General features: G+C 38.5%; 1 protein-coding gene across 6 annotated transcripts in view; it reads right to left on the minus strand.

The window, feature by feature from the left end:
• The window catches only part of CCDC88A (coiled-coil domain containing 88A), a 108,185-nt gene extending 93,514 nt beyond the window's left edge, over positions 1–14,671 (minus strand). For 4 of the 6 annotated variants that reach the window (XM_039344352.1, XM_039344351.1, XM_039344347.1 and 1 more), the window contains exons 1-3: positions 13,709–14,671; positions 13,507–13,607; positions 1,328–1,436 (exon numbers count right to left, since the gene is read on the minus strand). In XM_039344352.1, coding sequence (XP_039200286.1) covers positions 1,328–1,436; positions 13,507–13,607; positions 13,709–13,771 — 273 coding nt within the window. In that variant the 5' untranslated portion in view covers positions 13,772–14,671. The remainder of the gene's footprint in view (positions 1–1,327; positions 1,437–13,506; positions 13,608–13,708) is intronic. The other 2 variants (XM_039344349.1, XM_039344348.1) reach the window with 1 other exon arrangement.
• Positions 14,672–18,697: the final 4,026 nt, after the last annotated feature.

The following is an 18,697-nucleotide window of genomic DNA, read 5'->3' on the forward strand; positions in this document are numbered from 1 at the left end:
AATGGATTGCAATTTAGATGGAAGCATTTTTGAGAACTGCCAAATCTCCTTTAAAAAGGCAACAATCTATTCTGCAAATTGTTTCCTGAAGTTTACTCTAATAAATTATACCACTGCTAGACACTAATAGTTCTGATCAGGAAAAAAAAGTTTAGAGATTACCCAATTCTTTAAAGTTGGCATGCATTCTCTCAACATCTGGATAACTATGATAAAAATAGTCACGAATATACAAATCTGTGAGACAATATGGGTAGTTCTCAATTTATGACCAGTCACTTAGTAACCATTCAAAGTTCTGATGGACCCCTCAAACAGCTACTTGCAACCTGATTTTTAAATTCCAACTTCAGTTCCTCCACAGTCATGTGACTGCATCTAATTGGGCACTTGGCAACCAGTCCACATTTACAGCCGTTGCAGTGCTTTGCAGTCATGTGACTGTAATTTACAATACTTTTGCCAGAAACCCATGTTTACTTCCAGTTTCCAACAAAACCCAGCCCATAGCAAACAATGGGTTCATTTAAAAGCTATAGTGATGGCTTAACGACTGCCATATGTCCACCGCTATGTACTGTACTGGAGGGCTACAAGAGAATTGGTACTATTTTAGTATATGTATAGGTACTGTAAACACTATAATGCCTGTATTACAAAATATTCAAGCAAGCTCAGAGAGCACCAAGGATCCCTCATGTCAACATTGAGCAACAAATATTCTCCTTTATTACTATTCTGTTGTTATATTTTAAGATTTGAATACACACTCAATTATGTGTGGCAGCTACAGATGATATAATATAGGCACTGAAGGCATGGCTGTTTATGATGGTACTGGGCCAAGATACAAAGTCCAGGTTTGAAATATGTTTCATAGAGATGAAAGTTAGTCATAATTAGTACATATTTTGTTTGGTGTTTTTATATTTGTTTCTAAATTTCTTGTAAGCCATTTTGAATCACATGATCATATAAATTTAAAAAAATGGATTAAATAATAAAAAAAATCTATTTGATGCCACTCTTCAGTTCATACAGAAATTCAACATGGGCCTGAGTAAAAAGCAATAAAAATATAACCTTGCTCTTAGGCGTACAATCTAAAACAGGTAACAGAAAAAAAGGAGTTGAGAGAGAAGGGGAAAAAAAATCTCTAGTTCTTAATGATTATTTAATTAGCCCTCTACCACTGAAATTTTCAAAAATGAATTCAGTGTTATAATCAATATAATCAATGTTTCTTTGAATTGCCAATTGTCCTTCTTCTAGGACAGGTAAGTGGCACATAAATTTAAACATGTTTAAAAGGAAATAAATCACATACCTGATAATATGATTTAATTTGTCTTATTAAAATAGACAAATTTTGAATTCGAAGTGATCCATCATTGTTGACCTTCTTATTTATTCTTTGACTAACTGCTTTAGGGTTTCTGAAAAAAAATGAAATAAATAAGTACTGTCAATTTATTTGAATTTCACAAAGGAAAATTTACAGAGCAGCAAACAATAAATCCTAAAACATTTAGGGAACTTAATTTATAATTTACATAATGTTGGAACTACACTGCATGCACATTAAGCACTGTTTACAACACAGATGTTAAGTATTAATGTATTGATCAAGCCTTTTGTTGCTCTGAGTTTCATTTTTTTAAAGAAGTTACAAAGGAGAAGCTTGACATGATTTTTACTAAAGCTGAATGCCCAAAATATATGGAACAAAACATAGGCTAAGAGAAGCAATTTAATGATACCTGATGATACTAAGAGCATTTAACTGCCATGTTACATTTGTGCTCTTTCCTGCTATGAATAAATGTACAATATGTACACAAACATAAGGACAATTTTCGAGAATTAGGGAAACCACACATATACAGTCATGTGAAAATGAAAGTACACCCTCTTTGAGTTCTATAGTTTTATGTAGCAGGACATAGTAAAAATCATCTGGTCCTTAGCAGTTCTTAAAAGTAGATAAATACAACTTCAGGTAAAAACAACACATGGGGTATTACACCATGTCATCAAACGGAGAAGCCATACATCTTAACTGCATCCATAGGTATGAAGAGGCTAACCAGCAGCCAGGCACTCCTAATCAAGTGCCCTTGATCAACTGATCACCAACAAGCCGAAGTTTTAGGTGTTCATTGATCTCCAGCACTAAGGTGTGTATTAACAAATGCCAAAGAGGAAAGACATCAGCAATGATCTTAGGGAAGCAAGTATTGCTACTCATCAATCTGGGAAGGGTTATAAGGCCATTTCCAAACAATTTAAAGTCCATCATTCTACAGTGAGGATGATTATTCACAAGAGGAAAACATTCAAGATAGTTGCCAATTTTCCCAGGAATGGATGTACCAGCAAATTCACCCCAAGATCAGACTATGCGATGCTCAGAAAAATTGCAAAAAGTTCAAGAATTGCATCTCAGATTCTAGAGACCTCAGTTAGCATGTTAAATGTTAATGTTAATGACAGTATAATTAGAGAAATACTGAACAAGGGTTGCCAGAAGAAGACTTCTTCTCTTTAAAAAGAATGTGGCAGCACAGTTTAGGTTTGCAAAATTGCATTTGAACAAATCACAAGATGTCTCGAACACAGTCCTTTGGACAAGCAAGATCAAAGTGGAGATGTTTGGCCATAATGCATAGTGCCACATTTGGCGAAAGCAAATACAGCATATCAGCATGAACATCTCATACCAATTGACAAGCATGGTAGTGGAGGGGTGATGATTTGGGCTTCTTTTGCAGCCATAGGACCTGGGTACCTTGCAGTCATTAAATTGAGCATGAAATCCTCTGTATACCAAAGTATTCTAGAGTCAAATGTGAGGCCATCTGTCTGACAGTTAAAGCTTGACGGACATTGAGTTATGCAACAGGACAATGATCCCAAGTATACCAGCAAATCTACAATAGAATGGCTGAAAAAGAAAAGAATCAAGGTGTTGCAATGGCCCAATCAAAGTCCAGACCTCAACCCGAGTGAAATACTGTGCTGGGACCTCAAGGGAGCTGTGCATAAACAAATGTCCACAAACCTCAATGAACTGAAGCTATAGTTGTAAAGACTGGACCAAAATTCATCCACATTGATGTGAGAGACTGATAAAGTCATACACAAAGCAATTACTTCAAGTTAATACTGCTAAGTATGGCTCTACAAGCTATTGAATCGTTAAGATGTATTTAGTTTTTCACACATTGCTTTTCCATCTTGGCTTTCTTTTTGTAAAATAAATGACAACATGGCATAATATGTCATGTGTTGTTCATCTAAGGTTATATTTGCCTACTTTTAAAGAAATGCTAGGGATCAGATGATTTTTAGTATAATCATAGAATAAAAGAGGGTGTACTTTCTTTTTCACATGACTGTATAATCTAATCTAAAATATTTAAACTGTAATTAGAAAATCATATTGTAATACAGTAAATAAGATTTGAGAAAAAAATCTGAATGGCTATAGAGACAAAGAGATTTGGCAAGTAGATCAGATTCTTTATTGCAGATATCCTCAATCTTAGTTGAAGATAAAGAACAGTTTCTGCAATATTATTTCCTTCTATGTATATGTAAGTGCTGCTCCAAAGGTTAAACCCTAAGCTTCTTTTCTCCTGCTATTTTTGTGCTAGACAGCTGTTTCTCACTATAGTAGTTATCTATTTAGAGCAGGCCCATTTTTACATAATAGTGTTCTGTTCCAAGGATACAAACTCCAACTCTCACATATACCTATGGTTATGATATGTCCTTTTATCATGGGACATATAGTCTTCTAGATTTATTTCTTTTCTTGGTTTTGCTCTTGAATTTTCCTTTGTAAATGAAAATTATAAACACATTTTTATCCTTGGGAACCTCTCAGATTTGCCTTCTTTTCAGGTTTATCCTTTATTTTTTCCAGGTTAATATGGTCACTCTAATATTAGAAAGAATGTGAGAATGATCAATCTATTGGGTCTCTACCACCAACCCTGCCTGATCCAAATAAGACAACCTGCAAAAACACAGTAGTGACTGCTTTCTGTAAGGACTTGCTGCTGTCACTTTTTCTTTCTCTAATCCGACCAGTTCAGCATTTAATACTATCATTCCTCAGCATGTAGTAGACAAACTGGGCCTTTAAGGCTTTAATATTCCTTTGTGCAACTGGATTCTTGATTTTCTTATTGACAGGCCCCAGTATATGCAAGTTGGGACTAATATTTCTAACACCATTTTCTTGATTCTCCTCAGGGGTGCGTTCTAAGTCTGCTGTTGTTCACCCTGTTGAACAAGTGGGCCTTATTCAAGATGAAAATGAGGATGTTTACTGCAAGGAGGTAGAAGGTTTGGTGAACTGGTGTAATAAAAACAACCTAGTTTTAAACATTGAGAAAACCAAAGAGATCATTTTCGATTTCAGAAAAGGCAGGCATAGCCACACTCCTCTGTGTATTAATGATTCATCTGTGGAGATGGTTAGCACATCAAATTTCTGGGTGTGCAGCCAACAAGTAGACTGGCTTGGTCGCTCAACAGCGAGACACTGGTGAAGCAGGCGCAGTAGTGGTGGCGAACCTACGGCATGGGTGCCAGAGGTGGCACTCGGAGCCCTCTCTGTGGGCACGTACACCATTGCCCCAGTCCTAGGCCTTCAGCTGGGTTTTATAAAACCTTTTCGCTTTAGGCCTCCGCCGCCGTGTGCAAAAAAAAAAAAAAAAGATTCAATCAGTCAATTTCAACTTCTTGCGGGAAAAAAAAGATCTTACAAAGTTGGAATTGATTGCCGTTACCATCGCAACCACGCCCACCCAATGGACAACACCCACCTAATGGGCCACCCACCCAGCATTTGATGATGCATAAGTGGGTTTTGGGTTGCAGTTTGGGCACTCAGTCTCTAAAATGTTTGCCATCACTGCACTAGAAGATCTCCAAGGTTCCTTCCAACCTTATTACTGTATATGCCGGCATATAAGGCGACTTCCGCGAGCACTAAAATCGGCGCCAAAGACGGGGGTCGTCTTATACGCCAAGTCGTCTTATACGCCGGAGATACTAGTAGTTTCCGGCGTATAAGACGACGTTCTAGGAATGCGGCTTGGCGATAAAGACGGGGGTCGTCTTATACGCCGGGTCGCCTTGAATGCTGGCATATACGGTATTCTATGTTCTATCATCTTTAAAGCACTTTATGGCATGAGGTTATTTGAGGGACCCAGGAGATGGGACTTTTCTGCCTGCTTTATGAAACATCTGATGCATCTCGCTGCAGTGTCCAACAATAATCAGCCATCATAGATGGAATCTAGTTGCCCTAATATAGTTTTTCCATTGTGACAATGTCTTGGTGAAACCTTTCACCATGTTCATCACTGATTACACATAGATTTTGGGGAAAGAAGTCCAAGCCTGAATGCAGAAAATGTATCTTCAGTGACATGTTGTACTTCATGATCTTATATGCTGTAAGATTTGTCAACCAACTGAATGTGGTTTGGTGCTCTGTAGTTGCCCAAAAAAATTTAAATAACATCTTTGAATGCCTTCCAGGAAATTTCCTCTAGCTCCACTAACAGATCTTAAAATTGCGTGTCACTGATGGCATATCTGATCCTTGGACCAACAAAAATGCCTTCCTTCACCTTGAAATTAATTATTCTTGGAAAAACTTTCTCAAATAACGAAAACTTCAGCTTCCTTATTCATTGCTTTCACAAAATTTTTCATCAATCTGAGTTTTATGTAAAGCAGAGGCAAAAATATCTTTGTCAGGTCAACAAGTGCCACATTTTTCTATGCGGGAACCAAATTCTTTTGGAGTGGCCACTTCTTTTTAATGTTGATATTGATGTTAATATTGATGTTAATAGTCTCTTGCACATCTGTCCTATTTGAATATGTATTTATATATCCAAGCTGCATTCCAAGCAGAAGAGCCATTACTTTTAGATCTCTAGATATTCCAATTGTACTTGGTGTACTGAATGTGCATCAAGCACAGTACCACGTTTTCATATGTTTATTTCATGTATACAGCATAGCCAACAAGTAGAGAAATTTTGAAATTGCAAAAATAGAAGATTTCTATAAAATGGTACACAGTAGGTTAAATTACAAATTATTTTCATGATTAGCATCCCCAAATCTATGATATATACTCCAAATGTTCAGGAAGCAAAATCTTTGTTGTTCAGTGTATTTGACTAATTAGTCTGATATAGCTTTCTATATTGTTGAAGCTAATTCAATAGTAAATTTAGTAGGAAATTAAATAAGTTAGAATTCCCAGATTTTTTTCAAGAATAAAGCTGCAAGGAGTAAGTTTTCCCTATCCTGTAAATGGTGGCTCTGATTTTGATTACTTTTTATTTATGGAAATACCAGCTACCACAACAAATGTGACCAGAGCTCCAGCTAGGAGGAAGAGAACTGGTAAACCTGCTAAATTATCTTCAGCCTGCAACATGGTAGGTCTCTTACTTATGTTAATGATAAGCTTTGCTTTGTGTAATGAGCATGATCATATTCCTTCTCAGTTATCCATTTTCCCCAAAAGCATCTAGAGATGAGCAGCCACTACTTTCCCAAGTACGGTAAAATATATCCAGAATGGGACTGTTCTTTAAATTAACTAAGTCCATAGACAATTCCTTAAGTAGTGAGTTTTTCATTTCAAGTTCTTTGGTATACTGTCCTTATAAGCTGAAGAATATACTTGACATGTTATAAATATTATTCTGAAGTTTTTTTAAAAAATACAACAGCAAAATTTTAAAAATGTGGTGTGATAATTACAACAGATATTAATACTACCACAGGTTTTTGTCTCACTAGGGTGTTTGAGCTTCAGACATAGTCTAATTTGATATACATTAGAAAAACATACAGTACTAATTTGGGAAATCATTCATAAGCCTTAAACTAACAGCATCCCAGGGTCACATGATTACTATTTACAATCAAATGGAGGAAGCCAGATTTCCTTAATGACCATAGTAATTCATTTAATGACCATGCAAAAAGATGATAAAATCAAACATGAAAAACTTAACAACTGCATCACTTAGCAATGGAAGTTCTGGCCCAATTGTGGTTGTAAGTTAAGGACTACCTGCAAATTTATTTAAAGAACGACATCCTTCTTATCAATGTAATGACTTCCATTAGCAGAAAGAGAGCTTATTATTTTCTCAGCCTTTGTACCTCATCTCTTAAGAGGAGCAGAAAAGATATCTCTCTCTCATGTGCGCCCTCCCTCTCCCTCCCTCCCTCCCTCTCTCTCTCTCTCTCTCTCTCTCCCTCCCTCCCTCCCCAACTCCAATTCCAACTCCAAAGAAGACTCTGAGTGACTTACTAGATATCCAATATATGAAGTTAAAAGAACACAACTAAAAAACATTGGATAACATAGCACTAATATTCTAAAAAGTGAACAATAAAAATACTACTTTGAAAATATTTTAAATGCCAACATAAATCTTTTGTTTATACAGTGTACTTAAACAACAATATGGATGAAATAATTTCTGAACAGCAAATTCAATAGTCAAAATAGATAAGTACTGTTTTCAGGCAATGATTCCTACATAGTTCAATAATTCATTTTTAAAGCAGAGAAAAGCATAGCAAAATAGGGCAGATTTGTCTAGAAGTCAGTAATTAGTACAACTGTAAAAGCTAGCCTTAAGCTACTATACTTTTAAAAGCAACCTACATATGACAAGTTACATTAATTTCAGTTGGGGAGAAAACAAGCAAAAACACACAGAATGTTTGTTAAAAAAGGAAAAGTGCGGGAAATAGATAAAAGTCTGTCATTTCTCAAAATCTATCAGTGTTATAAGACAGATTCAACCATCACAAAATCAGGGATTAGTTATCTTTTCATTCAGCAAAATATCACAAATAGGATTGTAGTCATTATGCTACCAGATTTCTAAATTTAAACAGACCACAAACCCCATATGTTCACTGAAGGTATTTAATAACAAGACATGCTATTTTACCATATGAAATTTTGAAAATTTATTTGTATAGCTATACAAATCTATTTTATATGAATAACATAAACAGTTCTATCATTCATACCTCATTTAGACCTACACACAATCGGTCCCTCAAATATTCCAAGTAGAATAGATCCTAAAGTAAGTCTCTATTTTGGTTTTTAAAAAGATTTCAACACAACTTCACAGAATGTCTACAAATATCATTGTTTTATGCATATATAAGACACTAAAATCAATCAAACAATCTCATTGGATATATTAGTAGCTTCTTTCTTTTTTCATTAGCTATCTAAGTGCTTATACATTAGTGTCACATGCATTATTTGAGATCCTGAAAGAATCATATTACAATTTTATCATTTTTGTAAGAATAAAAAAAGCAAACAGTATAATCATTAGGGGAATCTTTGACTAAAGCTAAATTAAACATACCTAAAGATATTTGAAAGGCAGAATTTTTAAAGGCATTAGTGGTCTGAGTAATTTAATACTGTGGTTTGATTTATGTTCTAGACTCCAAGTGCATGAACAATTTTCAGCAGCAAGGCAGTTTGTGCCAGTGTAGTTATACTTAGTTCTCATGTGACTTCTCTGGATGTTAAAATCCGATTAAAAATGAAACATTTATCCAGTTTATTTATTAAGATTCTGCGCTGAGCAAAAATGACTACGTTGTACATTTTGTTAATTGATAAAAGCATAAGGCCACTTGCTTGAAAGTATATTCAAAAGAGGATATAGATAAACTTACAGTAGTGCTTAGAACATTGTGAATCATTTTAAATTGTCAATATTTCTACATAACCCACCCATTCCCCCCTCCTCACAGGGTTGTTGTTGTGGGGAAAATAGGAGGAGGGAGGTGTGTTAGATATGTTCTCTGCCTTGAGTTATTTGTAAAAATAATGAAGGCAGAATATAAAGAAACAAACATGACCAAAATCATGATCGGTTCTGCATACAAATCCTAAAACTAGATTAAGAGATCCAATTAAACAAATGAATCAAAAACATACTTGTTCATTAATTTATTGAGCAAAAGTCAGTTTGGTATAGCAGTTAAGGTGCTGCCTCTGGAAACCAGGAGACTGTGAGCTTTAGCCCTGCCCTAGGGATGAAAGTCAATAGGGAGATTTTCAGACAGTCGCTCTTAGTCCAACCCACCTCACAGTTTTTGTGGATAAGAGGTGGGAGTTCTACATATTTGCTACCTTGATGTATATATTTAAAAAATAGGATAAAATCGCCATCATCATCATCATCATCCTCATAATCTTTCTAGATTATTGGCTTTTACTCAAACAGCAGGTGGCAGCCAAGTCTGGGAGGATATTTGCACAGATCCATCTTGTATACCGATTATATAAATTTCTACTCAAAGTTAGTCATGCTTTGGTCACTTCCTGTCTGGATTCTGGCAATACCTTCTATTTGGAACTCTCCCTTTAAAACACCCAGATAGTTATGCACACAGCACAACATGTCCATTTAGTGCCACTATTTTATGAGCAGCATGGGCTGCTGGTAGACTTCTAAGGGTCTTGCAATTACCTATAAAGCTTCCATGATAGGTAGTCATGGAGAAAATCCATGACTTCACTAAGAGTTGACACAATTTGATGGCACAAATCAATTCCCTCTTTAAAAGATTTTGGGCTTCTCTGAATGGACTTCTCTGACTTTTCTGGTTCAGACTTCTTCTCAGCCATATCACATTTATCAATTACTGTAATTAGTTTTGTCTTGATTAGTAAACATTAAATAATTGGGATATTAAAAAAATTGTAGAACAACAAATAGGAACACAGAAATTACATATTGAGCATTTTATAGTTGTATAAGCAAACCATTTTGAAAAAGATGTCAATGAACATTTTATATATCTCTATTATTATTGTGAATATAAATCAAGATATTAAAATATTTATTTAAAAATACTCAGCAAATTGATTATTGCCCAATTTTTCTTTATCCAGACACAACATGTAGTAGAATATTTGTTAGTATATTTCCATAGTGCAAGTTTCCAAATAGATAGCCATATACAGAATTATTTTTATACCTCCCTTTGCTGTTCAACATTTACACCTCATTTATAACCAGAGAGTAAACAAAGAGAAATGTTTTCTAGTCATTATTCTATTTGAACAAGCTGATTAACTTTCATTTCATCTTTAACATTAAAAGCAACATGCTCCTTTTGTTCAAATTACCAAGGAAGCAATGAATATAGCTCTCCTTCATTGGATATGTTTAAGCAAATGAAGGAGTATTTCTGCCAGGAACACTTCAATCGAGAATCCAGCAGAGTTTAGATTGGATTTGATAGAGTAAATAGCCCCTGCCAACCTCTTGATAAACCTCTTACTTTCATGATACATGGCAGTCCAAAAAACAGCAGTTGAATCCCACTTCACTGGGGGAAGTGTCATAAGAAATGGCCATGGCCTCCACATAAGCTCTATTCCCCTCCACCCTCGGCTTCCAGAAGCCTGACGCTGCAAATCAAATGTGCAGACAACACTACTGACATGGTGGAGGTGTCCAAACTACAAATTCTGCATATGTTTTAGTTGGCTTTAGAGAAGGCAGACAATCTGATATTCATAGGATCCAGTATGCAAGGGTTTCTGTTTCTCAAAACATTTTTTTCTTTATATCCCTTAATATATTTTTTTAAATACTGTGAAGCACCAGCTTCTATTATCACTCCAATTATTATTTACAAAATTATCTTGCATGTAGCTCCCAAATGAATTTTATCAACAAAAGCTTATGTCATGTCTTGAGTCTGGACAAGGGGAGTTAAGAATTAAATTGATACTGGTTATCGTACAAGAGATCTCCCATTCACGTGCCTACTATTAACCTCGCAACCTCTCCAAATGTCAGCCAGGTCCTTTCTGTTGATGTCACTGTGTCAGTGGATGGTACCTGAAGGTTCTCCAGAAAACTGGGAAGTTTAGTTTTGTTCCCAACCCCTCAGAAGATGCCCAACCAGACTTGACATTGATTTTCTTTATTGGAAGCCAAAGCCACTAAATTCCCTTGTAAGTGCCAGGTAATCACAGATCAATGCATCAGTCAATTGATACCAAAATTAAGCATAAGCTTTCTTCTCTTTCCATTACCATAACTAACCAACTTTAAGGCTAATGGGGTTAAAAAATGTCAAGTATGAATGTAATGTCTGCCATCCTTCCAATCTCATGTTCAAGGGTACATTAAATATTGATAGTGGTCATGATTTGATATCAAAACAGTTGAAATATGTCTTGCATTGTAGATATTTCTAAGGAGGTTTATTTTTCATAAGATTCAGATTTCCCCCTCTCTCCTTAGAGCAATGGTTCTTAACCTTTTTATACCGGCGACCCCGGTCATAAGGACGCGCCCCCATGCACGGCGCGCATGCACGGCATGCATGTGTGGTGCGCATGTGCGGCAGCGCCCCCATGCGCAGTGCGCATGCGCTGTGCATGTGCGGCGGCGCCAGCTGAAAAAAATGGCAGATCGCGTTGTTTGGCGACCCCCGTAAAATGGTCGTTCGACCCCAAATGGGGTCGCGACCCACAGGTTGAGAACCGCTGCCTTAGAGATATATAACTCAACATTAACAAGAAAAAATAACAATTTAGCAACAACTTAGACATATACTACTTCATAGTGCTTTAAAGCACTCTCTAAGGTGTTTATAGAATCATCATATTGCCCACAACAATATGGGTCCTCATTTTACTGACTTTGGAAGGATGGAAGGCTGACTCAACCTTGAGCCGGTCAGGACCAAACTCCTGGCAGTGAGCAGTTAGCCTCCAATACTGCATTCTAACCACTGTACCACTATGTCAATTTATTATAATAATTCATATTTAAAAGCAGACTGATAATTATATGTAATTATTATCTGTTAGAGTAATAGCCTGCCTTTCTATCAGGAGCCCAAGAAAATTTATAAGTATTGGCAGTGAAATGCTTCTGGATTCAAATCAGACTCCCAGGTTATGCTCCTTGGTCTCCAAAATAATATATTATTAGAAACCATTTTAAAGTTGTCCAAGTTCTCACATTCTATCGTATCTTTTTCTGTGCCCCTTATCATCATGTACAAATTCACAAAATGTCCAGGGGGCAAAAAAAGTTGCTGACCCCAACTTAAAAATATTGTCAGAAACATTACAGTAGCACAGTTTTATGAACAATTTTTTAAAATGCCTATTAATAGCTTCCTCAATCTGGTTTGCAACACTGAATTTACTGAATCAGTAAAACCTGACAAATGTGTCACTTTTACATTACTAACTGCAATTGTGCTTACTTGTGAAGACTTTGAGTACATTTAGCTCAAAAAGATTTAGTAAATTCTTGTGTCATATATATCCAGAATAATGATTCATGTATGATGATTCCCACATATTGGGTCACTAGTCTCTGAGTGATGCTCTTGGGCAAATGTACAGTACAAGGAGCTAGTATATCTAAATCAGCCTTCTTCAACCTAATATTCTGAGGAAGTATTGATTTATCAACATTCATTAGTCTAACTAGTATAGCCAAGTTGGAGAAATCTCAATCTAAATGTAAAGCTTCTATGAAAGGTTGGGTCTTAGTTACAAATCTACGCCCTTTGAATAGTAGATCCTCTTATTATAGATGGGTCATATTCATCCCACCAAATATGTATTTTAACTGTATTACTGAATAAAATGCAATCCCGTGTAATCATTCTCTTCCATTTATTTCATAAAGCATGTTTTGCTCACTACTAATAAACTTTTCTTTATCAGTGAATATAATTTAAAAAATAAAAAAATCACTCACCTATAAAGTCTAACATAATTGCTTTACTAAGTGAATCAACTGGAGAACTAATTAGACTTCATAATGATTATTGCAAAATCCATGCATGTAAATGAAAATGTATAGTCCTTAACTGGAAAATGTTAAATCCTCCATACTTTTGTTCTGTCTTTCAATATATATTACAGAATAACTATATTAAAGCTGTAGTTAGCCTAATCAATGACATTTAGTTCCAAACAAATATTTCTAGAATCAGGATATAGATAAATCATGCTATATTTTAATAAACAACTGATTAAAATCAGGCATTTGCTATTCCATATGTTCTCTGCAGATGCAGGGATGAGCCACCAATAACAGGCAGGTTATTATTATGCATAGGCAAGGTGCAGTGGTTAACCCTTTATTATTTCTGCCTGATTAGCTCTTCTCGCCTCCCCCTCCCGCTTTTTTTCACTGAAATCATACACAGATTTGTAAGACATCAAAAATATAATGACAGAGAAAAGCAGCATACTTCTATGTTATAAAATCAATTAACAAGGTATAAAATGGGAATATGGTAAGACACTGTTCTCTGTTCCTACATAACCTGAAAGAAAATAAGGTCACAGAGTAAGCTACATTCTTGGAGGAATTCTTAAATCAAAACATTAAAAAACAACGAAAACACAGAACAACTTACATTTGCAGCATAACTTCATTTAAGAAAACTCCATCTAGAAGTGCAACGTATTCTTCCAAGTTGGTTGCATTTTGTCCAGCTAAGGATCCAAATGTCTTAACCTAGAACACAAAGCATAATTATCAACACTATGACATGAATTCTGTCTGTGCTTGGCAAGAATCATTTATATAAATTCCATTACTGATCAACAAATGCTTACCCAGGTAACAAGTGGGCTGGATATGAAGACTTCCAAAAGAGGTGTGAATATTTCATTTTCCATGTTTTAATAAAATATCTGAATTATAAAAGGTTAAATGAGAAAAGTCTCTTCTTTACGGTAATTCCGTTAAATGCCCAACGTCTTCAGGAAGAATATACCCTGGCTAGTCCCCAAATAAAATTCAAAAGTAGTTAGAGCTGTGGCAACAAAGATTTCATTATCCACCTCGTCCAAAAACGGAGTGATCGTGAGGCCATGGACGTTCCGGGGTTGTTGTTTTTTCGCCTACGGCTCTTTCTTCCTCCTCTTTCCGTGGTGAAGGGGAAGGAGAAAGGAGAAACCCGACGACGATCCTACATCAGCTGCAAACTCTCCCCCCCCCCCTTCTAGGCTGCACCACAAGCAGGCAAGCCGCAGGCATGCGAATGGGAGCAAATTTCAAGGAAACTCGCCCCGACAGCTAATTTTAATCCCCAGCTAATAAAAAAACGTACGTATGACAGGAAAGGCAGAAATCGCATTCTCCTTCCCAACCACTTGAGAAGTCTTAGATTCAAGCTCAAAAGAAATCGCCCTTTTTCCTAAACAAAATGATTTCCCCCTCCACGTTCCCCCCTTCCCAGGAAGATAGGGCGACCGCCGGTTCCTGCACTCACCCCACCCAAGAGCCTCACACTGCCGCTTTCTTTGCCACCTCTATTTCTCGTCCTTTCCCCATAACCTTCCTTACTTTATGGGTAACTGGGCAACACCCATCAAAAATGAAGCAGAACCCCCACCCCCTTGCCTAGTCCCTTAGCGCTCGCAATTGATCGCTCCCTCCCGCTTGGTTCCAAGCTACCGGGAGCTCCAGCCTCTCCCTTCCACAGCTTTTTCCACAACCTCGGCCCCTCATTCACTCCCACCCTACAACGGCCGACTTCTTCGCCCCCTTAAGCCCTTATTATTTGCTCCTCCTCTACCCCCACCCCCGTTTTATTCCCCCCTTGTAGTAGTTCAGTTCCAGTAGCAGTCCTTCCAGCCACTCCCCCAGCCTACCACCCTTCCCTTCTAGGGACTAATTTTCCGCTTGCGGGTGCACACCCACTGCCGTCTCCCTGAAGTAACGGCCACCGATCTTCAACACATTCACATCGCTCACACGCGCACGCCCCTTCCTTTCGCTTCTGTAAGGAGACAGAGGGAGAGATCCCTCCGCAAAGCAGACGAAAGAGGGGAAGGGGGGATTGACTTTTTTTCTTTGCAATCTGTGGGTTTCGACTTTAGTCCTCCGCCGCTGGACTGACTGATGTTGGAATTAAGGGAAGGGGAGGGACGAATGTTAAGGAAGGCAGAAAAACCGCTGCAGGGCGCGCGCAAGGAAGCGCACGCAGGTCGGCTGCCGCTGCAGACCCGGAGAAGGGCGCGCGCCAAGCAGCTTATAATGGAGATAGAAGGAAAATACTGTTATGATTGGGGAAAGGGTAGCATGATAAGAAGTAGTCAGATTTTCTTTTCTACATGACATGTCACCCAGTCAGGAACTCTGTGGCTTGAGTAATCCTGCTTCTGTTTCATTTATACATTAGAAAAAGATGGGTGAAGATCAAGAACGTGTTATATGCAGACCTTTATGAGATTTAAAAAACAGTGTGTGAATTCCTTATGTGGGGAAGGCTGGAGAGATTAAATACATTTTTGTGCATATTAGAAGGGACTAATTCTACTTTCACCATACCCCGCCAAAATTAGTACCAACCAAAATTAGTACACCGTAAAGAGTTCTTTTCCTGTCTGCATGCATGGATATTGATGGGCTTCATGATTATATATCCCATGACTATCATTCTATTGGAGGGTCTTCATTCCCCTTGGTGTTTCTCAATCTACTCTTTGGTAGATTGTATCAAATCTCTAGTTGCGTTTTAGTTTTAAGCATCTTAAACTACTTCCAGAGAGAATTTTTTTAGTTCCAATATTACTATTATGGTCCAGTTGGTGTCTTTCAAGTCCCAGTGATGGCTCTTGTATCAAACTCATTTTGAGAAGCCCTTATTCCACCATTCTGTTTTGTCATGCAGTTCTTCAGTATTGGGGGAGTTCATTAATATCCAGTTTAAAGGTTTACCAAACTAGGAAGAATATACATAAAATATTGTAGAAAATAAGACTAACAGTTAATGTAATAAAATAAGTGTAACATTTCTATCACTCTGACATATTTTAAAATAATAAAATGAAAGAGCTTACACACTATAAGACCTTTGCCTTATTCAACTTCTGGTCTACCACACTGAGAAGATATATGCAAAAAAAAAAAAGAGAGAGAGAGAGAGAGAGAGAAGTCAGATGAGAGTTGGCAAAGTAATCAATAACTCTCAGTGTAATTCTAGGACACAGAAGAACACAGATAACTACTGGCAGATACATCTTCCCAAAGCTGTCATCCAATTAAACTAATTGCTGCTAGATTCAAGATAGACCAAAAAACAAAACAAAACTGTTTTATTGTACTTTAAGTACCAACAAATTTATTATAGCAAAAGTTTTCATGAATTTATAGATGAATTTATCATGTGCATAAAGCATTGTGCTAACTAATAATAATAATAATAATTAATAATAATAATAATAAAGCTGGAAGGGACCTTGGAGGTCATCTAGTCCAACCGCCTGCTCAGGCAGGAAACCTATACCATTTTGGACAAATGGCTGTCCAGTTTCTTCTTAAAAACTTCCAGTGTTGGAGCATTCACTGCTTCTGGAGGCAGGTTGTTCCACTGGTTAATTGTTCTAACTGTCAGGAAGTTTCTCCTTAGTTGTAGTTGCTTCTCTCCTTGATTAGTTTCCATCCATTGCTTCTTGTCCTGCCTTCAGGTGCTTTGGAGAATAGCTTGATTCCCTCTTCTTTGTGGCAGCCCCTGAGATATTGGAGCACTGCTATCATGTCCCCCCTTGTCCTTCTCTTCATTAAACTAGATATACCCAATTCCAACAACTGTTCCTTATATGCTTTAGCCTCCAGTCCCCTAATCAATAGGTATTGTACATAAAAGGGCAGACATCTATGTAAATATGTCCCTGTAAAGGTAAAGGTGAAATAGGAAAGAAAACAGTATAATTAAATCTAGCCTGTACTTAATTTATCATCACTTTGTTTGTATAGTATGCTATTTTTTCCAGAGGACTAAAATTTACACAATTCCACTCATTGTCTGTTATGGGGTAGCAGGGTAGTGATCCCAGCCTCATTGAAATCTAGAATTTTGATCTCTCTGCATGAGGGACATCCTGGCATAGTCAGAATGAAAGCGCTTGTGCGCAGCCATCTTTAGTGGCCTGGGCTTGATAAAGCCATCGAGGCCCAAGTGCAAGGGTGCCAAGTGTGCCAACAGTCTTGGCCTGAAATGCCTCAGGCCCCAGTGCATAGGTGAGAGGAAACTCAAACCCCATGGTCTAGAGTGCATATAGATTATGCTGGGCCGTTTCAGGGGCAATTCTTCCTGGTTGTTGTTGATAGCCATTCCAAGTGGCTAGAGGTTGTTCCTCTTTCCTCCACTACTACTACCAGGACCATCCAGGTGTTGAGAGGAATTTTTGCATCACACAGTCTTCCAGATCTTCTGGTTTCAGATAATGGCCCTCAATTTACCTCTTCTGAGTTCCAGGCTTTTCTTCAGGCCAATCTGATCCGGCATGTAACATTGGCTCCCTTCCACCCATCCTCCAATGGACTGGCAGAGAGAATGGTGCGCACCACCAAAGATGCCCTCAAGAAACTGACTTACGGTAACTGGCATCACAGGTTAGCAGATTTCCTTCTTGCACACCGCACCACACCATGCATTGCCGCAGGGAAAAGCCCTGCTGAACTCTGCTGGGGTCGCCGCCTCATCGCTAAACTAGACAGGTTGCACCCTGACCGGGTGGCTTCACAGGTATCACAACCGCGGGCACCTAGGAGACTCCAGATGGGCGATCCGGTCTGGGCAAGAAACTATGGGCCTGGACATCTCTGGGTCACAGCTGTGGTCTGCAAGGTCTCGGGGCCGTTATCATACGAAGTTGCCTTGGGTGACGGCCGCATTCTTTGCAGACACATAGACCAACTGCGTTGGAAACTGGACTCGCACCCTTCCACTCCTGGCTCTGCTCTGCGGGGGAGGAGGACCATAATATGTTAGTTTCCCAGGACTAACAGGCCTTCACTAGCTGCTGCTGAGGTTGTTGGGTGTTCTTCCCAAGGTTCCGCAAGTGCTCCTAACAGGAATTCGCTGGATAGGGGATCATCCCACACATCCATAATTATTCCAGACAGGGAATCACACTGGGGGTATCCACAGTATTCACATATGTCAGATAGTGCTCCAGACCGACGGGGGGTATCCACACAAATCACAAGCAGCAAGAGAAAAGGAATTCCATCAGGGGCACTTGCCAAGTTCCGCAATTGCTCCCAAAAGGAGGTCTCCAGCGAGTGGGGTTGCCATGGAGGCGACTCCTGTCTCTGCCACCTGGGGCACGTGCTTGGAGGCCACAGAGTACTGGGGCAGCTCCGCTACCCAGCCCTCTTTATCTGCTGGCCTTGGGCTCGAGGGACAGTGTTCCCAAGAGGGGTCCATTGTGGATTTGGGGACTTCCACCCCTCCAAGGTATGCTGGCTTGGACTTAGAGGGTCCAGCCAGCCAGCAGCTGGGCGGGCCAACTGGGTATCTGGGGCAGCGAAGTCCTGGCATGCCTAGCCTGGTAGGCGAGCAGGTAAGCCAGGCACCCTCACTAGGGTAACCTGGGAATTTAGGATGGCAACACCCTGGCCTGCCTAGTCTGGTAGGTGGGCAGGTGGGCCAGGCAATCTCTCCAGGCATTAGAAGGTGGCAGGGGGCCAAGTGTGCATCTGAGAGACTTTGTGAAGTTGTCAAATCATGAGGGACCTGTTCATGAGGCCCCTGAATAATGGAGCAACTCGTGGGTAGATTATTTTGTAGTATTTTTTTATTTTGGATACAT

Source organism: Crotalus tigris, unplaced genomic scaffold, assembly GCF_016545835.1.
Source record: "Crotalus tigris isolate CLP2741 ecotype Arizona unplaced genomic scaffold, ASM1654583v1 scf7180000017903.3850313, whole genome shotgun sequence".
NCBI lineage: Eukaryota > Metazoa > Chordata > Lepidosauria > Squamata > Viperidae > Crotalus > Crotalus tigris.